Here is a 15609-nt window from a genome sequence, read left to right as displayed (position 1 = left end):
CTAAAAATGACAAACTACACTAAGTACTACATGACAACAAACACCCAGTTTAGCACTACAAAATGATGTTTTTTTATATACAGTACACAGTAAAGTATGCATTATGTTCACGGTTCATTGGATATCCTTTCCAATGAAGTACTTTCCAAGATTGACTCAGGGATGGAAAAACAAATATGATGCAGAGATGTCATAATTTATGTTGATGCACAGACAACAAACTTTGTTGTACTCCGTGAGCGAGACAGTATTGTCAGGATAATTGAAAGCGTCTTTATCCTACTAATCTTAGAACGTCTTCTGGCTTAGTATTCCCAGACTGCAGACTGCAGGCATTAAAGAATGAAAGGGTTTGGTCATTGGAAGGGAAATTACAGACGAATGCTCCGTTTCTCACTGAGGAGCCGGCTGGAATGTCAGAATTGTTTTTTTTTTTTTTCCGTCCGCTTAACCTCAACTCGCTTCTCTAAAGATGGAATCGGTTCAGTCCTAAATAAGCCGATTTGTGGATGGTGCTTTTTGTCTAAAGGAACAAACGGCATTAGTACGGTTTTACACGGAGGTGACTTAATAACAGCTTTATGACATCCTTCTGTCACAAAAATGACATCACACTTAAAAACGTCTATAAACAGCTCTGCTCAGAACAGCTAGTAAAATTGCTTCTCTAAGGACGCAATCATTTCTGTCCTAAATAAGCCAATTTGGGATGGAGCTCAGCTTTTTTGTGTCAGCAAGCATATGATTTGAGTTCTCCTCTATCTCTTAGAGCAGGGGCTCTCAACCTGGGTTTTTTGGGGCGATTGCTGGAGCCTATCCCAGCTGTCTTCGGGCGAGAGGCGGGGTACACCCTGGACTGGTGGCCAGCCAATCACAGGGCACATATAGACAAACAACCATTCACACTCACATTCATACCTATGGACAATTTGGAGTGGCCAATTAACCTAGCATGTTTTTGGATGTTTTGGAACTGGAGTACCCGGTTTCAAATATACAAACATATATCAATACAAGTTTAAACCCCATGACTTAACCCTTTCGCTAACAAATATGTATCTACGTATATATGTTTTTTTCAACCCGAGTGCTTACTCCCATGTATTCGGGCGAGAGGCGGGGTACACCCTGGACTGGTGGCCAGCCAATCACAGGGCACATATAGACAAACAACCATTCTCACCCACATTCACAATTTGGAGTCACTAGTGAACCTAACATGTTTTTGGAATGTGGGAGGAAACTGGAGTACCCGCAGATGCCCAAGCGGGGAATCAAACCCTGACTGTGTGGCCTACAGGGTAACCACTCATCCACCATGCGGCCCGAGCTAAGATCTTTCCAGTGGGAAAAAAAACAACAAATCAGACACGGGTTGTATATGACATATTCTAATGTCATTTTTCACTTGCTGTTTGAAATCCACCCAAGGATCCGCGACCCACTTTTGAGTCCTGACCCACAAGTTGGCAATCACTGTTTTAGAACCGCAGCGTCACATCCATGCATCCACGGGGCTTCTACCCTGTTAGTGTCTTTAAGGCGAGTCTAGCTGTACACAATATTTGGCTGTGTATGTGTCATGTATCTGTCAGCAGGATGTCACTTTGATGTCGAAAGCCACCATAGAGAAGCGGAGAACCACACAGCACAGCAACATGAGCTCTGTCACGGATCAGAAAGCCTTCCATCACCAACACGAACACTCCACCCTGCTCACACCAAAACACAGCACAGAGTTTCCCCTACTATTATGCCAGGGGGGGAGGGGGGGGCATGCCCTGCTTTGTACAGCGGTACGAGGTACATTATTAAAAAAAAAAACCCTAAACTGTATTATGGAAAGCAGGAAGTGAACAAATGTAACAGTTACTGATTGTAAAAGTACCAGATGGAGGGGTAGGATTTAATAAGCTTTGCTTCTTCCTACTCCTTTTGGACATGTGGAACTGGGAACTGATTATGGGATGCACTCAATTGTAATCTGATGCATGTTCAAATGAAATAAAATCGTTACCATTATTACCATTAACGAAATAGCATCGGATGGTGTACCAAATGCTTGCATTTGTTGTGATTATATTAATAGAGCTACAGGATTGAAGACAATCCTTTAACCGTGGCATGGCATAGCGTAGAAATGCTTGCTTTTGGCCCGTCGCCCTGAGCTAGATAGAGCCGTTCACATGGCAACTGTTTGTCCAACAGACGTCTCTGTGCTGATCCAAGGTTTTTTTTGTTTAAGCTATGTTTTGTTGATGCATGTGTCAACATATTGAGATGTTTTTACGTGTGTTTATGCTACATACTCATTGTGACGGTGAAATAGAACACTAGTGTGGAAAAATATGTATTTACATCATATTTTTTGTTATGGAACCTTTGGTTTGGTACTCATTCAAGTACAAGTGAGCGACAGGATCGATAGGAGAGCATCCTCACATGGTGTAGGTGTTAACATTATCCGGGGGTGTGAGGGTGGGTGGAGAGTCGTCGCGTCCTCTGTTTGTCCTATATGCCAACTGATGGGAATGGAGGTCATCGGGAAGAGCGTCCTTGATGTGAGACAGGATGAGTCTCTCCAGACATTTGGTGATTATGGGAGTTAGCAACGGAGCGCTAGTCGTTCAGGCAGCACGATGTGGAACAACGGTGGGGGCAGGTGGGGACGACAGACTGCAGCAGCAGTGAGAGGCCGGATGAAACGTTTCTGCTGCTACAGCTGGATGGGGGCATCGTGCCTCCACCAGAAGAGCACCGTTGAGCTGGACAAAGCGGGGGGAAACTAGCTAAGGGTGTCCGTAAGGGAGGTGCTGCCCGAGGAGTCAGTTGACATGCCGCTATTCTTGTAGCCAGTGAGTTCTTTAATACTCTGCCGCTTGTCCCTGTTGTCGCTGTTAAAGTGTTCCTCAAAGCAACATTCCCAGTTCTGCTTGGCCTCCGTGATGCTCCTGTGCAGGGACCAGGGTTCCTCTGTGTAAGCCTGCTAGAGAAGATCCTATTGGGAAATTACCTCCCGGAAGGTTGCTGGTTTTTATACGGTGGAACCCCGGTTACCATCATTAGTCTATTCCAGAAGGTCTGAAAATGATGTCCGGTTCCAGATTCGATGCTAATGCACTGCTAACAGGGACTAAATTTTGTGATCAAAATTTCTAGCAAACACATTAGCACTCACACAATAGCCACGTTTACATGAGGAGTTTTTCTCTTTCCGAATGGAATCTTTCCGAATGACCTTTCCGAAAGCAATGGTATCCATGGAAAGGAATATTCCAATCGCGTGTCGACATGCGCCGCTATAATTAACCAGAATAGTAACCCATTGACTAACCCTAACACCTGATTGAGCGGATACAAGATACGTCAATCGGATTGGGGAAAGGAATATTCCACCCCAGGGAATCCCATTGGCACTTTTCTTTGGGAATGAGGTGTATACAAAGGTTACATTCTTCCCGTTTGAGCTAATAAACCGAATGGAATTGGAATATTTGGTCCATGTATACGTGGCTATTGTATTAACTCATTCACTGTCAAAGATAGTTCATTTATACTAGGGCGGTCGCGAGATTAAAGTAGTTAATCGTGATTAAAATAGTTAATCGTGATTAATCGCACTTTGATCGCAGTTTACTCTGAATTAATCACATTTAATCGCTGATAGAAAGTTGATGTCTATAACACTTAGGGTAAATCTCTTTGCTGTAAACGATGCAGTGTGCAACTAAATTTCCTTTAGCATGTTAGCTCTCGACCGCCGTGCAGCCCCACTGTGCATTAACTCCAACTGTGTTAATGCATTTTAATCACAAAATGGAAACATATGGAAGCAAAGTAGCTCCATCACCCGTCTTTGATGTTGAAGTAGTTTCTGTTTGGGAACAGATTCATGCTTCTTTTTCAAAATAATTCAACTTTTTCCACAAAAGCTAAGCAGTTTTATATATGTTTAGCATTTTTTTACCCTTACTGTACTGAAAATGAAGCAAACCGTGACCTTAAAACTGAGGTAGGTATCAAACGGTGATAATGAATGACATACCGTTGTAGCCTAGTAATTAGCCAGAAAAGAGCCTTTTCTCTTTGCTTTTGACATCCGTCCCCTTGGAGGCTGTGCTGTCTTCATCCAGCCTGCGTGTATCCCCCCGTCGGGCCGAGTGACAGCCATTGTGGGAGTCATGCCAGGCGCTCCTCCACACACCAGACACCCAACAGATGAGGTCTCAGAAAGCCAAAGGCAAACAGACACGCTGTCGTTCACGCTGTTGCTCGCAGCGGATGGTGGTAGAAAGCACGGCCTTGAACCCCATCAAGCTCGTCTTTAAACACCTTTTCCTTGTTCAAACACATCCCGGGCTCTTATTTTAAGCTCTGGTGATTTATGATCGTTGTGTTTATGTACAATTACTGTATAGTAGATATGGCCACATGGTTTTCATCAGATGTTCTTGCTCATAGTCCAAACGTATCAAATATGCTTCCTTGCATGATACATTTACAAAATACAGGGTCAGGCAAAATGATCAGACACATTTGGAGGTTAAATAAAGTAAAGTACATTAAATTCAATAAAGTAAAGAAACAAAAAAGTGTTTTTATTTTCGTAAAGTACATATAATGCCATTCTGTTTCGTTATTTTTTTAAAATTAAATCAGTTCTGGCGGTGTGAGGTCGGCCGCTTGATTTTGGTTTCAGTGCAGATCCAGAGCAAAATTATATGAATATAATCAATACAATTAATAATAATAATAATAATAATAATAAATAATATAATATGAATATATATATATATATATGTACTATGTATGTATGTATATAAAAACGTATATATATATGTATGTATGTATATAAAAACGTGTATATAAATATGTATATATATGTATGTACTATGTATGTATGTGTATATATGTATATGTATGCATATGTATGTACTATGTATGTATGTATATATAGACCTACGTATATATGTATGTACCCTGTATGTATGTATATAAATATGTATATATGTATGTACTATGTATGTATGTATATATATATATACATATGTACTATGTATGTATGTATGTATGTTTATATATATATATATATATATATATATATATATATATATATATATACGTATGTACTATGTATGTATATATATGTATGTACTATGTATGTATGTGTATATATGTATATGTATGCATATGTATGTACTATGTATGTATGTATATATAGACCTACGTATATATGTATGTACCCTGTATGTATGTATATAAATATGTATATATGTATGTACTATGTATGTATGTATATATATATATACATATGTACTATGTATGTATGTATGTATGTTTATATATATATATATATATATATATATATATACGTATGTACTATGTATGTATGTATGTATATATATATATATATATATATATATACGTATGTACTATGTACGTATGTATGTACTATGTATGTATGTATATATATACGTACGTATATATATGTATGTATGTACTATGTATGTACGTATGTATATAAATATGTATATATATATATGTATGTATGTGTATATATATGTATGTACTACATATGTATGTATGTATATACCTGTATGTATGTATGTATAATTTATATATATACATATTTATTTATATATGTATTTATTTATTTTCGTCACGTACCGACAATTAATTACTATTGCGTTGAATTTTTTTTAATGTGATATATTCTAAATCACGCTACAAGTTGATCTATAATACATAATATCAGTAATCACTAAGTCCCACTATGGTTAGTACTTTGCAAGGCTATTTTTTCCAATTTTTTGGTTGCATTGTTTTTAATTTTTTGAAAAGCAATTTCTGGGACTTGGGATGATTTTCAGTCTTTGCATTTCATTCCATCAAGTGGCGATTGCATTCCTGTCATTCTATGACTCAGCAACGTTGCGTGTGTGCCTGGGAATGTGACCTTGAAGTTTTGGGAACGTGCGTTCCATTTCTATGCCATTGTTCAAATTGTTAGCTCTCCAGCGCTGGAGACTGACACTGAGACATTATCTTCCCTATCGCCTTGGTGTTGGTTTGTCAGTTTGACCGATTCCTTTACACTGAGTGCTTTTACAATGCGAGCTGGTCAACTGAGTGTTTTGGAGGAAAGTTGGCTTTGGCAATGTCAGCATACGCTAACAAAAATAGTCAACAACAATGCTTGGGGGACGGTAAACAGTACATAAGTACATGCATTAAATCAACACATGATTTAAATATATACATACTGTATCACTCCTTCCATTGGGATCAGCTTTATTTCATCTCACTAAACGGTGATTGGACCCAAAAGTGTACTTTCCTTTTTTTAGATAGCATTCCTGACTTGTCCTCTCTTTTTCTCTCTTTTGAGACCATCCACAGCATGTGGCCGTGGTTTCTACAAATCTTTCTCCCAGGACCTGCAGTGCTCTCGCTGCCCCATGCACAGCTTTAATGAGCGGGACGGCTCCTGGCGCTGCGACTGCGACGACGGCTACTACCGCGCTTTCTCCGACCCTCCTTCTGTGGCGTGCACACGTAAGTCTGTGACACATTGGAAAGTCCGTCTCGGGGCTACATCCACAACAATGGCGTTCAATTCTATTAATGTGTGTCTTCCTGTTGGGGAAATGTGGGTGCAGGGTTCCCGGCATGCTTTGCGGGTTATGAATGCTAGTATGGTAATGGTTTTATTTCATTTGAACATGCATCAGATTACAATTGAGTTAAATCCTACCCTTCCATCTGGTACTTTTACAATCAGTAACTGTTACATTTGTTCACTTCCTGCTTTCCTAATATAATTTTTTAATAAAAAAAATATTTTATGAATTTTTATTTTTTTAGTTTTATTTTATTTTTTTGTCACGTACCGAAGTAGGAGGTGATATGAGCATCCAATGACATAATGGGTACTGATATCAGATTATGTCGGGTTATATGGTCCTACTAAATCACCGATATTGGCACCCGGAGACAAACAGGAGTGGCTGTGATGTTGTCCGTGAGGCAGTCCAAAAAAAAGGCGTAGCAGCTGAGTGAAAAACTTGCCCTGCACAGGTTTCCCGTGGTGGCACAGAACCGGTGAAAAAGTTTAATAAGACCATCCACATCTCAAGCATTGGAACACGGAAACACTCAAACACGGAACGCTGTCCAAAACATTCGCAAAATCTGGGAAAGCCTCAGAGTACGGCAATGTTGGCTTTAAACTCTTCATTATAAGGGTTGCCAGATGTAAAACTTTAGTCAGAGTTCGATTTAGACCGACTTTATTTATCCACAAGGGAATTGCTTGGTTGCAGGAGCTCAACTGCAGAAGAAACAGAAAAACACTCATAAATAAAACGTAATGCATTATGAATAAAATATGATAAAATAGACATAAGATAAACATGATTTGCATATTTACAAATAGTGACTAAAATATGAGATATAATGTTTTACAGACAGGGTGGATGGTGTGTGGAATAAATGAAATCCTGTGGCGTTCACTGTGGGAGTGGAACTGGAGGAGAAGCTCCACTTCCACTCTATTGTCCAATGGAGTGGGTGTGTGGGTGGGGTTGTCAGTGATGGAAAAACCGGAGTACCCGGAGAAAACCCACGCATGCACGGGGAGAACATGCAAACTCCACACAAGTGATGGCCGAATTGGGTGGAATTGAGTTGAGTGTGAATGGTTGTTTGTCTATATGTGCCCTGTGATTGGCTGGCCACCAGTCCAGGGTGTACCCCGCCTCTCGCCCCAGCTGGGACAGCTGGGATAGGCTCCAATAAATGAATGAATGTGAATTTCTGTCATCATCACGGCCTAACTCATAATCTCTATTGTTTTGGTGTATTTCATGGGGCTTAGTTTGGGGGGGGTACGGTACATTCTTCCACAGCGGTTTATGAATCATGCTTTGTGGTGACGCCGGAAAGAAAATCCCTGATTGATGAAATATTTGAGAAGTGTTTGTGAGTAATACATGCAGTACTACTTTAGTAACAACATCTGCACACGCCAGACCGCCTCATTTAGTCATCAGTGATCTCCTTAGCGGCGCGGGGATGTCCCTCGGCAGGTCTTTTATCTGTCTCCCTGTCGTTATGATTATGGCCTTGCATGTCTGTTTTTTGTCTTAGCTTGAGATAATGATGATTGGCGCATTTTGACGTTGCCCCAAAAAAATTGCAATTACCACAACAGCAGGAGTCCTGGCAGCATCCTGCAGCTTCATTGTGTCAGCCAGGAGAACAGTTTGACGACAGTCTGTGACGGCTTCTTTACCTGCGACATTCGGGTTGCCAGAGTTGGGTTTTATTTGCTATAAACTCTTAACGCCATTTTGTTCCCGAGTATAAGTGCATTTATAAGTGTAATATCACTTTCTAAACGTGGTTTTTAAACATTAATAGTAGCAGTAAGAACCTAAAGTCACCTTTACATTTGTCAATATCCATCCAACTATCCTCACTGGGGTCGTGGGTATGCTGGAGCCTATCCCAGATGGACTGGTTGGGAGCCAATCACAGGGCACCAAGTCACCAATTAACCTAACATGCATGTTTTTCTTGCAATGTGGGAGGAAACCGGAGTCGGTTTCAAATATACAAACATGTATCAATACAAGTTTAAACCCACGCAAACCCCAAGAGATGCCCCAAGCGGACAATCCAACCCAGGTTTTCACCATCTCCTGACTGCGTGGACTAACCACTAAGCCACCGTGTGGCCATTACTCAAAATCTTTGACGGTCCAATCAAATTTTCTAAGAATGACAACTTTATCTTTGTCTTTTTTTTCTCATAATATTGCGACTTTTAGAAAAACTTTCATAAAACCTGACTTTTAAAACAAGAAATAATACATTTTAATAGTTTGGTCTTTAATGTTTTCACTTTTTCTGAATATTAAGACTTTATTCTCTCAATATTATGTCTTAAATATCATATTATTATGACTTGTACCCAACATAACTGTCCTAAAATTATAAGTTATTTTTTGTTTGGTTCTTATATTATAAGAAACATAATTAAAAAAAAAAGTTGCTGCTTTTTTCCTATTTTTGCTGTTGCTGTTTTTCAAAAGTGGACTTTTAAAAAATTAACAATACATTTTAGTTCTTATTATTTTCAGTATTTATTTTATTTTTCTCTTCATATCATGACTCTAATATCCTACTTTATTCTCATGATTGATTTCTCATAACTTTGACCCAATGTCATTTTCCTAAAATTGCAAACATTTATTATTTTGGTTTGTTTTTTCTACTTCTAAAAAAAAAAACTTTTGAAAGTCGAAACCATATCGTCTATATAGTCTTTAATATACCAACTTCATGCTATTCCTTCTGTTAATATTATGCCTTTTTTCTCAGAATACCTTGTACTGCTGTTGCTTTTTTTTAGTTTTATTGTATTTTTAGAAAAAACACTGTTGGGGCTGGTGAATAAGTTAAGTCATGTTTTTTTTTAGTCCTTCATAGTCATGTAATATATGACAGAAACTACCACACATTGTTCAAATCTGCAACTTTCCCCCGTTGCAAACGCTAAGTAGGCCAAGTAAGAATCTCTTGTGTGTGGGTGTATATCTCTGTAAGAGCCCGATGGTGCGATATTATGCAGAATTTCATGGCGCTGCCTTGCTTTTTGTGTGTGTTAAACAGAGACAGGACGCTGGCATCTGTATTTAATGCAGCGGCAGTCATATGAAACGTTATTCTAGGTCATTTTTAATGGCATGTAAAGTATCATTTTAAATTAAGTCTCTGCTCGTGCTAAATCTCTCTCCGCCAGCGGACCACTCTGCTGCTGCCCTTTGCTAAATCTCTTCCCATTTATTTAAAGGCAGCCCCCCCCCCCCCCCCCCCCCCCCGCCCGTACTGCTTATTTTGCCCTGGACTGACATGCATTAGTTTTCTGGCACAAGCTTCCCTTGTTTGCACATTCCGTCAAATTCTCAATTCTAGCGGAGTCCTGGTTGTTGAGCTCATTATGCGAGAGGACAATAGGTGAAACAGGGATTTGCTTGTTTATACAGAACTTAATTAAACAAAAGCAGCGTGCCGGAGGATGAATTGACATGGTGTCCGGGTCAGGGTCTCATGCTGCCTTTTAGTCAACATCACACAATAAATACCTTGTGATCTGTGGCATGACAGTTATGTACAGTGGGTGTTATCGATATGGACTCCTCTTGCCTGCAGGCACGCTTCATTGATTGATTGATTGATTGATTGATTGATTTGAACCGACATTGTAAGTTACATCTAGGGTCACGGGAAACCATTGGTTTCTCTCTTCTTCATGGCATTCCGAATACTATCAGTGGCTATGACCCATGTTTGGGAAATGGGTTGGATTTTTGGGGGTTTTAATAGTAATAATAATAATAATAATAATAATAATAATAATTTTTAAAGTACTCAAAGACACTTTACAGAAGAATAGAGTTGAATAAAAGCAAGTAGACAGAGTAAAAGATACATTAAAATACAACATTCATTGGTTAATACACAGTTAAAACATGAGTAAAAGCGGGGCGGGGCACAGCAGTCAGGTATAAAAAGTTAGACATTAAAAACTGATTTAAAGAGGTGAGTTTTGAGTTTTTTTTTTTAAACAGGGAAGTTCAAGGCAAGAAATGGGGAAAAAAAACCCAAAATTTTAAGAAAGAAACTGCAAAGGAAAAAATAATGTAATTTTATCAGAGTTATAATACTAAAGAAAAAAATAATTTATTTTTAATATTATGAGAAACCAACAAAACAAAATAAATAAATTGAGGAAAAAGTTATATTATGGGAATAAAGTCCAAATATTATAGAAAAGCAAATGACCAAAATTATTTCAGAAGAAAATTGAAATATTGAATTAAAAAAAAAAAGCCAAAAGCGAAGTTGATACTAATAATAGGATTTTTCACCTATATTACAAAGCTGATGCAGTTTTTTTTTAATATATATAACTTCTTATATCATACAGTAAATCATGTCTACATGTATTGTTTTCAAATTAGGTCTCAAAATGTCAAAACATAGAAATAAAAGCAAAAATGTTGCTCTCTGCTAAATGTTGCTATCCACGTTGCCAAATGTTTTCAGTGTACAGCAAAAGTACACAAAACAGCGTGAAGTCTCCCGGCTCCCAGATACCCTTGTAGGACGTTTGTTTCCATGGTGGATTTTTTTTAACTAGCTGTCATTTTAGCGGCTGAGATGGAAGTAAGAGGATATAAATGATATAAAGACGTCAAAAAGGTTCCAGGAGATGTGCTGCAAGGAGACAGCAGAGACTCGCTCAACACGACCGCTTTGTTGAAAAGATCCAGGAATGTTTAACTGCAGTATTTATGCTTCTGGGCTTACTCTTAAGTCTTACGTTTTGATCATTTTCACTCAGTTTTCTGTTGGGTTTTGCTACAGAGTACATTGATCACGTCTTTTGGTGTGGTCGGCGTTCGCACTCGCCTCACTCTGAGCTCGAGTCCACTGGCTTGTGGATGAACGTGTCGGGGTGGGAATTAACTTAACTTGGAAATTTTCAAAACAGATGTCACCTCATTTTAGTCATCTCTTTCCATCACCGGAATGCTGGTGCCAGCAGCTCATACGGGGCTTTGTACAGATAAATAACATTCAGATAGAAGTCTAAACTCATCACACAGCAACTTAATTCAGAAAAAAACAACAAAAACGACAACAGAAATGGGAAAAAAACATTCAGATAGAAGTCTAAACTCATCACGCAGCAACTTAACAGTCAAAGGGAAGCTAAGAAATATCCAAGACAAGTACCAAACCCGTGCATGCGTGGGTTTTCTCCGGGTGCTCCGGTTTCCTCCCACATTCCAAAAACATGCTAGGTTAATTAGCCACTCCAAATTGTCCATAGGTATGAATGTGAGTGTGAATGGTTGTTTGTCTATATGTGCCCTGTAATTGGCTGGCCACCAGTCCAGGGTGTACCTGGGACAGCTGGGATAGGCTCCAGCACCCCCGTGACCCTCGTGAGGATAAGCGGTAGAAAATGAATGAACATCTTGATACTCTGTCGTCTAACCCTAACCTAAAGTAAAACATTGTGCCAACAGTAAAATACGGTGGAGGTAGTGTGATGGTCGAAAACATCTTGATTCCAGAGACAAAAGTTAAACTTTTTGGAAATGTGTGCGTCCCATTACATCTGGCGTAAATGTAGCATTTAAAAGAACACCATACTAACAGTAAAATATGGTGGAGGTAGTGTGATGTCTGGGACTGTTTTGCTGCTTCAGGACCTGGAAGACTGATGAATGGAACCATGAATATCCAATCATCTGTTGGGGACCTCAAAAAATGATTAGTCCAACAACAAAATAGTCCTCATTGAATTGGATAATCCATTATTTAAATGATGCAGTATGCAGTATGAGTGTTTGAAAAGGTAAACAAATATGACTGGTGATGTTAATAGATATGTTAATATTGTGGTCGTAGCATACAGTGGTATACAAATATAATGCATCCTACTGTAATACGGACGTGGAAGATATCATGCGGTCAGCTGTGGATTTCTACTTCACATTGGAGGGTTGCATCACTTCTGACTGCAACTGTACCGCGTATGCGTTACTACAGCTGTTTTGAAGCCCTGCACCATGATGAGAATTTTGAAGCGAAAGGATGAAAAAAAAAAAAAAGTCTGAGGAGGAATAGAGCTGTTGGGCTGTTGGAGAGAAGCGATGACAGCTCACCGCGTGTGCAAAAGCAGCCAGAATAATTTAACTCTGCACAAGCAGTGGCAGCTTTTCAATGGAATGAAGACTTGCAAATGATGATATGACACAAATGTGTTTCCAGCAGCTTATTACCACGGCTCTTTATAACATTTTGCTGTTTTTAATTTGAAAAACGGCCATATAGATCATAAAGATTCTATTATTTGTCCTGTTGAATGTATGCATTCTGCTAGTTTTTAATAAAGTTTGAAGACAATAGCAGGATTTTTTGCCATTGTGTACAGAATAAGCAAAATATTACAGTCGTCCCACGCAATACCGCATTTCAATTATCATTATTATTCAATTTTTTTTCAGACATTATGAATAAATTATCACTTTTTCATGGTAGACTATGGTCTAATATTAGTCAAAATCAGTGTGGAAGTGGTATTTGAGGCTGACTGGTTAACTCGCTAGCATGTTAGCTAGTCCCTGCAGGATAAGAGTTGAGCAATATAGTGTAAACAATGAATAATAAGAGGTTTTTTTGCCATTGTGTACAGAATAAGCAAAATACTACAGTCGTCCCACACAATACCGCATTTCAATTATCATTATTATTCAATTTTTTCAGACATTATGAATAAATGATGACTTTTTCATGGTAGACTGTGGTCTAATATTAGTCAAAAGATATGGAAATACAAATGATATGTAGTATTCTGGTCACTAGGCGGCAGCAATGACCTTATTTACCTTAACACTGCATGAAATCAGTGTGGAAGTGGTATTTGAGGCTAACTGGTTAACTCGCTAGCATGTTAGCTAGTCCCTGCAGGATAAGAGTTGAACCAAGTTGGTCACCATCAGATGGTTGGATATATTCATGGTTCCATTTATCACAGCAAGTCTTCCAGGTCCCGAGGCAGCAAAACAGTCCCAGACCATCACACTACCTCCACCATATTTTACTGTTAGTATGGTGTTCTTTTAAATGCTACGTTTACACCAGATGTTTACTGAGACTGCTGCCCCCGCGACCCGGATACGGATAAGCGGAGGAAAATGGATGGATGGCTCTCACTGTGGGTTGCTGGAGTCCCAAAGCTTTATAAAATGCTTTATAACTTTTCCTAGACTGATAATTTAAATTAATCTCAGTTACGTTTTAACTCGGGTCATCTCCTTTGCTTGCGTTTTTTTGCATCTACTGGACTGTACATTTACATTTTTGCAGATTCTTTGATTTGAAATGTACTTAAGCATTTTTTCAGATACTTTTAAATGCACGTAAGGCATTTGAGACAGCTTACAAAAGCTTAATGTAGTCTTCAAAGTGGGTTTTAGGTGTTTTGTGGATTTTCACCTATCGCTGGAGGTTCTGGAACACAGGGAATGCAGGGTCTTAAAGTCTTAAACAGTCTAAAATCCAATGGAGTAATCCCTCGCCACAGTTTGTGGCTCACTCTATCACAGCGTCTAATTGATAAATCATGCTCTTTCGTGCTTGAACATGGTCTATAATTAGTCAAATATGAATGTTTCAGCAGATTGTACTTCTAATTTTTTTGTCTAAATGAAGCATTTTCAAGCATAAAAAAATTAGGTAAAATATAAGGCATTCAGAAGACGCTTTGTAGTGTTGTGCACTAGTCACTAGGTGTCAGTAATGTTACATTGATAAGACGATAGCCACTGCAGGTAGCACTGTGCAGAACAGGAAGTAAAAAAAGAACAAGGAACTCCCCCAATGCTAACATGTGAGTCTATATTATGTCTGCTATATTGTATAATAGGAGTGTAATGGTGACTCTAGGGGGTTTATTTATTTAGTTTTTATTTATTTTATTTATTTTTATGTCTAGACGATTCTGATAGATAGACAGACAGATGGATGGGTTGGGTCGGTGGTTGGGTGGATGGATAAATAGACTTCCTTTATTGTCATTGCACAATAACACAGCAGTGAAATTGCCAACGAAATGTCGTTGCCTGGCTCCCGTATAATAAATAATAATAATAATAATAATAATAATAATAATAATAATAATATGAAGAATAAATAGATGACATCAAATATGAACAACAATGTGCAGCGTAAATTTGTCCAAATAATTTCAAATAAATAATAATAATTTAAAGTCTGATTGCCAGCAGTATGTACTGCTAAAACATTCGTATGACAAAGTAATTTTGCAAAATATAGCAAAACAGAACTTCATCCACTCGCGGTTAAACCGGGCATAGTTAGATCATGGCTTTATTACCAAGTTTAGTATTTGAAAGTCTTATGTAAATGGAGCATTCAGCACGTGTATTGTGTATTGTGTGTTGTATTTCCTGTGATAGTTGTAGGCCATGTTTGAAATTCTATCTGGCCTGTTAAGAAAGAAGACACGAGTAAATCCAAGCTTAAGCGGGGAAGAATCTGCCACTTATCAGCCTTGAGGAGCACTGCAGGCTTATTTAACCCTTAGCGCTCTACAGGATGCTGGTGCTCTAATTAGGGACCAGTAAGGGAGGAGGAGGGGGGGGGGGGGCGGTATTCAAATGGCCCATAATCCTCACTCTACAAATGCGCTGTGTGACCCCGTGACCTTGCCACTAATAAAGGGATAGCAGCCACCCTGTATTAGTGAAGTCATGCATTTCAATTCAAAGACGATTTTTTTTTTTGGGGGGGGGGCTTTTGGAGAGGCTTCAAGCGGTTGTGTTGCAACCCAAAAATGATTCAATCGTCTAAAACGACCACAGTGAATTAAATATTGGATTTGCTGTCGGCAAAAAATGTGCGCCGCATTCTTAAAATGTATTTCATCCCCGGCACTGGAAAGAACGTGATTACTCACAGGCAGGAGGCAACAAAACTAGAAGCACCAAGACGAGATCAAGTCAGTTA

At 38.8% G+C, this 15609-nt stretch overlaps 1 protein-coding gene across 2 annotated transcripts in view; it reads left to right on the top strand.

The window, feature by feature from the left end:
• The window catches only part of epha7 (eph receptor A7), a 61216-nt gene that overhangs the window by 15610 nt on the left and 29997 nt on the right, over nucleotides 1-15609 (top strand). The window contains exon 4 of one of the 2 annotated variants that reach the window (XR_013629484.1): nucleotides 6389-6555. Coding sequence is in view for 1 of the 2 variants with exons in the window: in XM_058086429.2 (XP_057942412.2) it covers nucleotides 6400-6555 (156 nt within the window). In the remaining variant the exon portion in view is untranslated. The remainder of the gene's footprint in view (nucleotides 1-6388; nucleotides 6556-15609) is intronic. The other variant, XM_058086429.2, reaches the window with a different exon arrangement.

The sequence above is a fragment of the Doryrhamphus excisus genome, linkage group LG11, assembly GCF_037039965.1.
Source record: "Doryrhamphus excisus strain RoL-2023G ecotype Guam linkage group LG11, RoL_Dexc_Guam_v1.1, whole genome shotgun sequence".
Lineage (NCBI taxonomy): Eukaryota > Metazoa > Chordata > Actinopteri > Syngnathiformes > Syngnathidae > Doryrhamphus > Doryrhamphus excisus.
The sequence above is the reverse complement of the archived record's forward strand: the minus strand, read 5'-3'. Positions and strand labels throughout refer to the sequence as shown.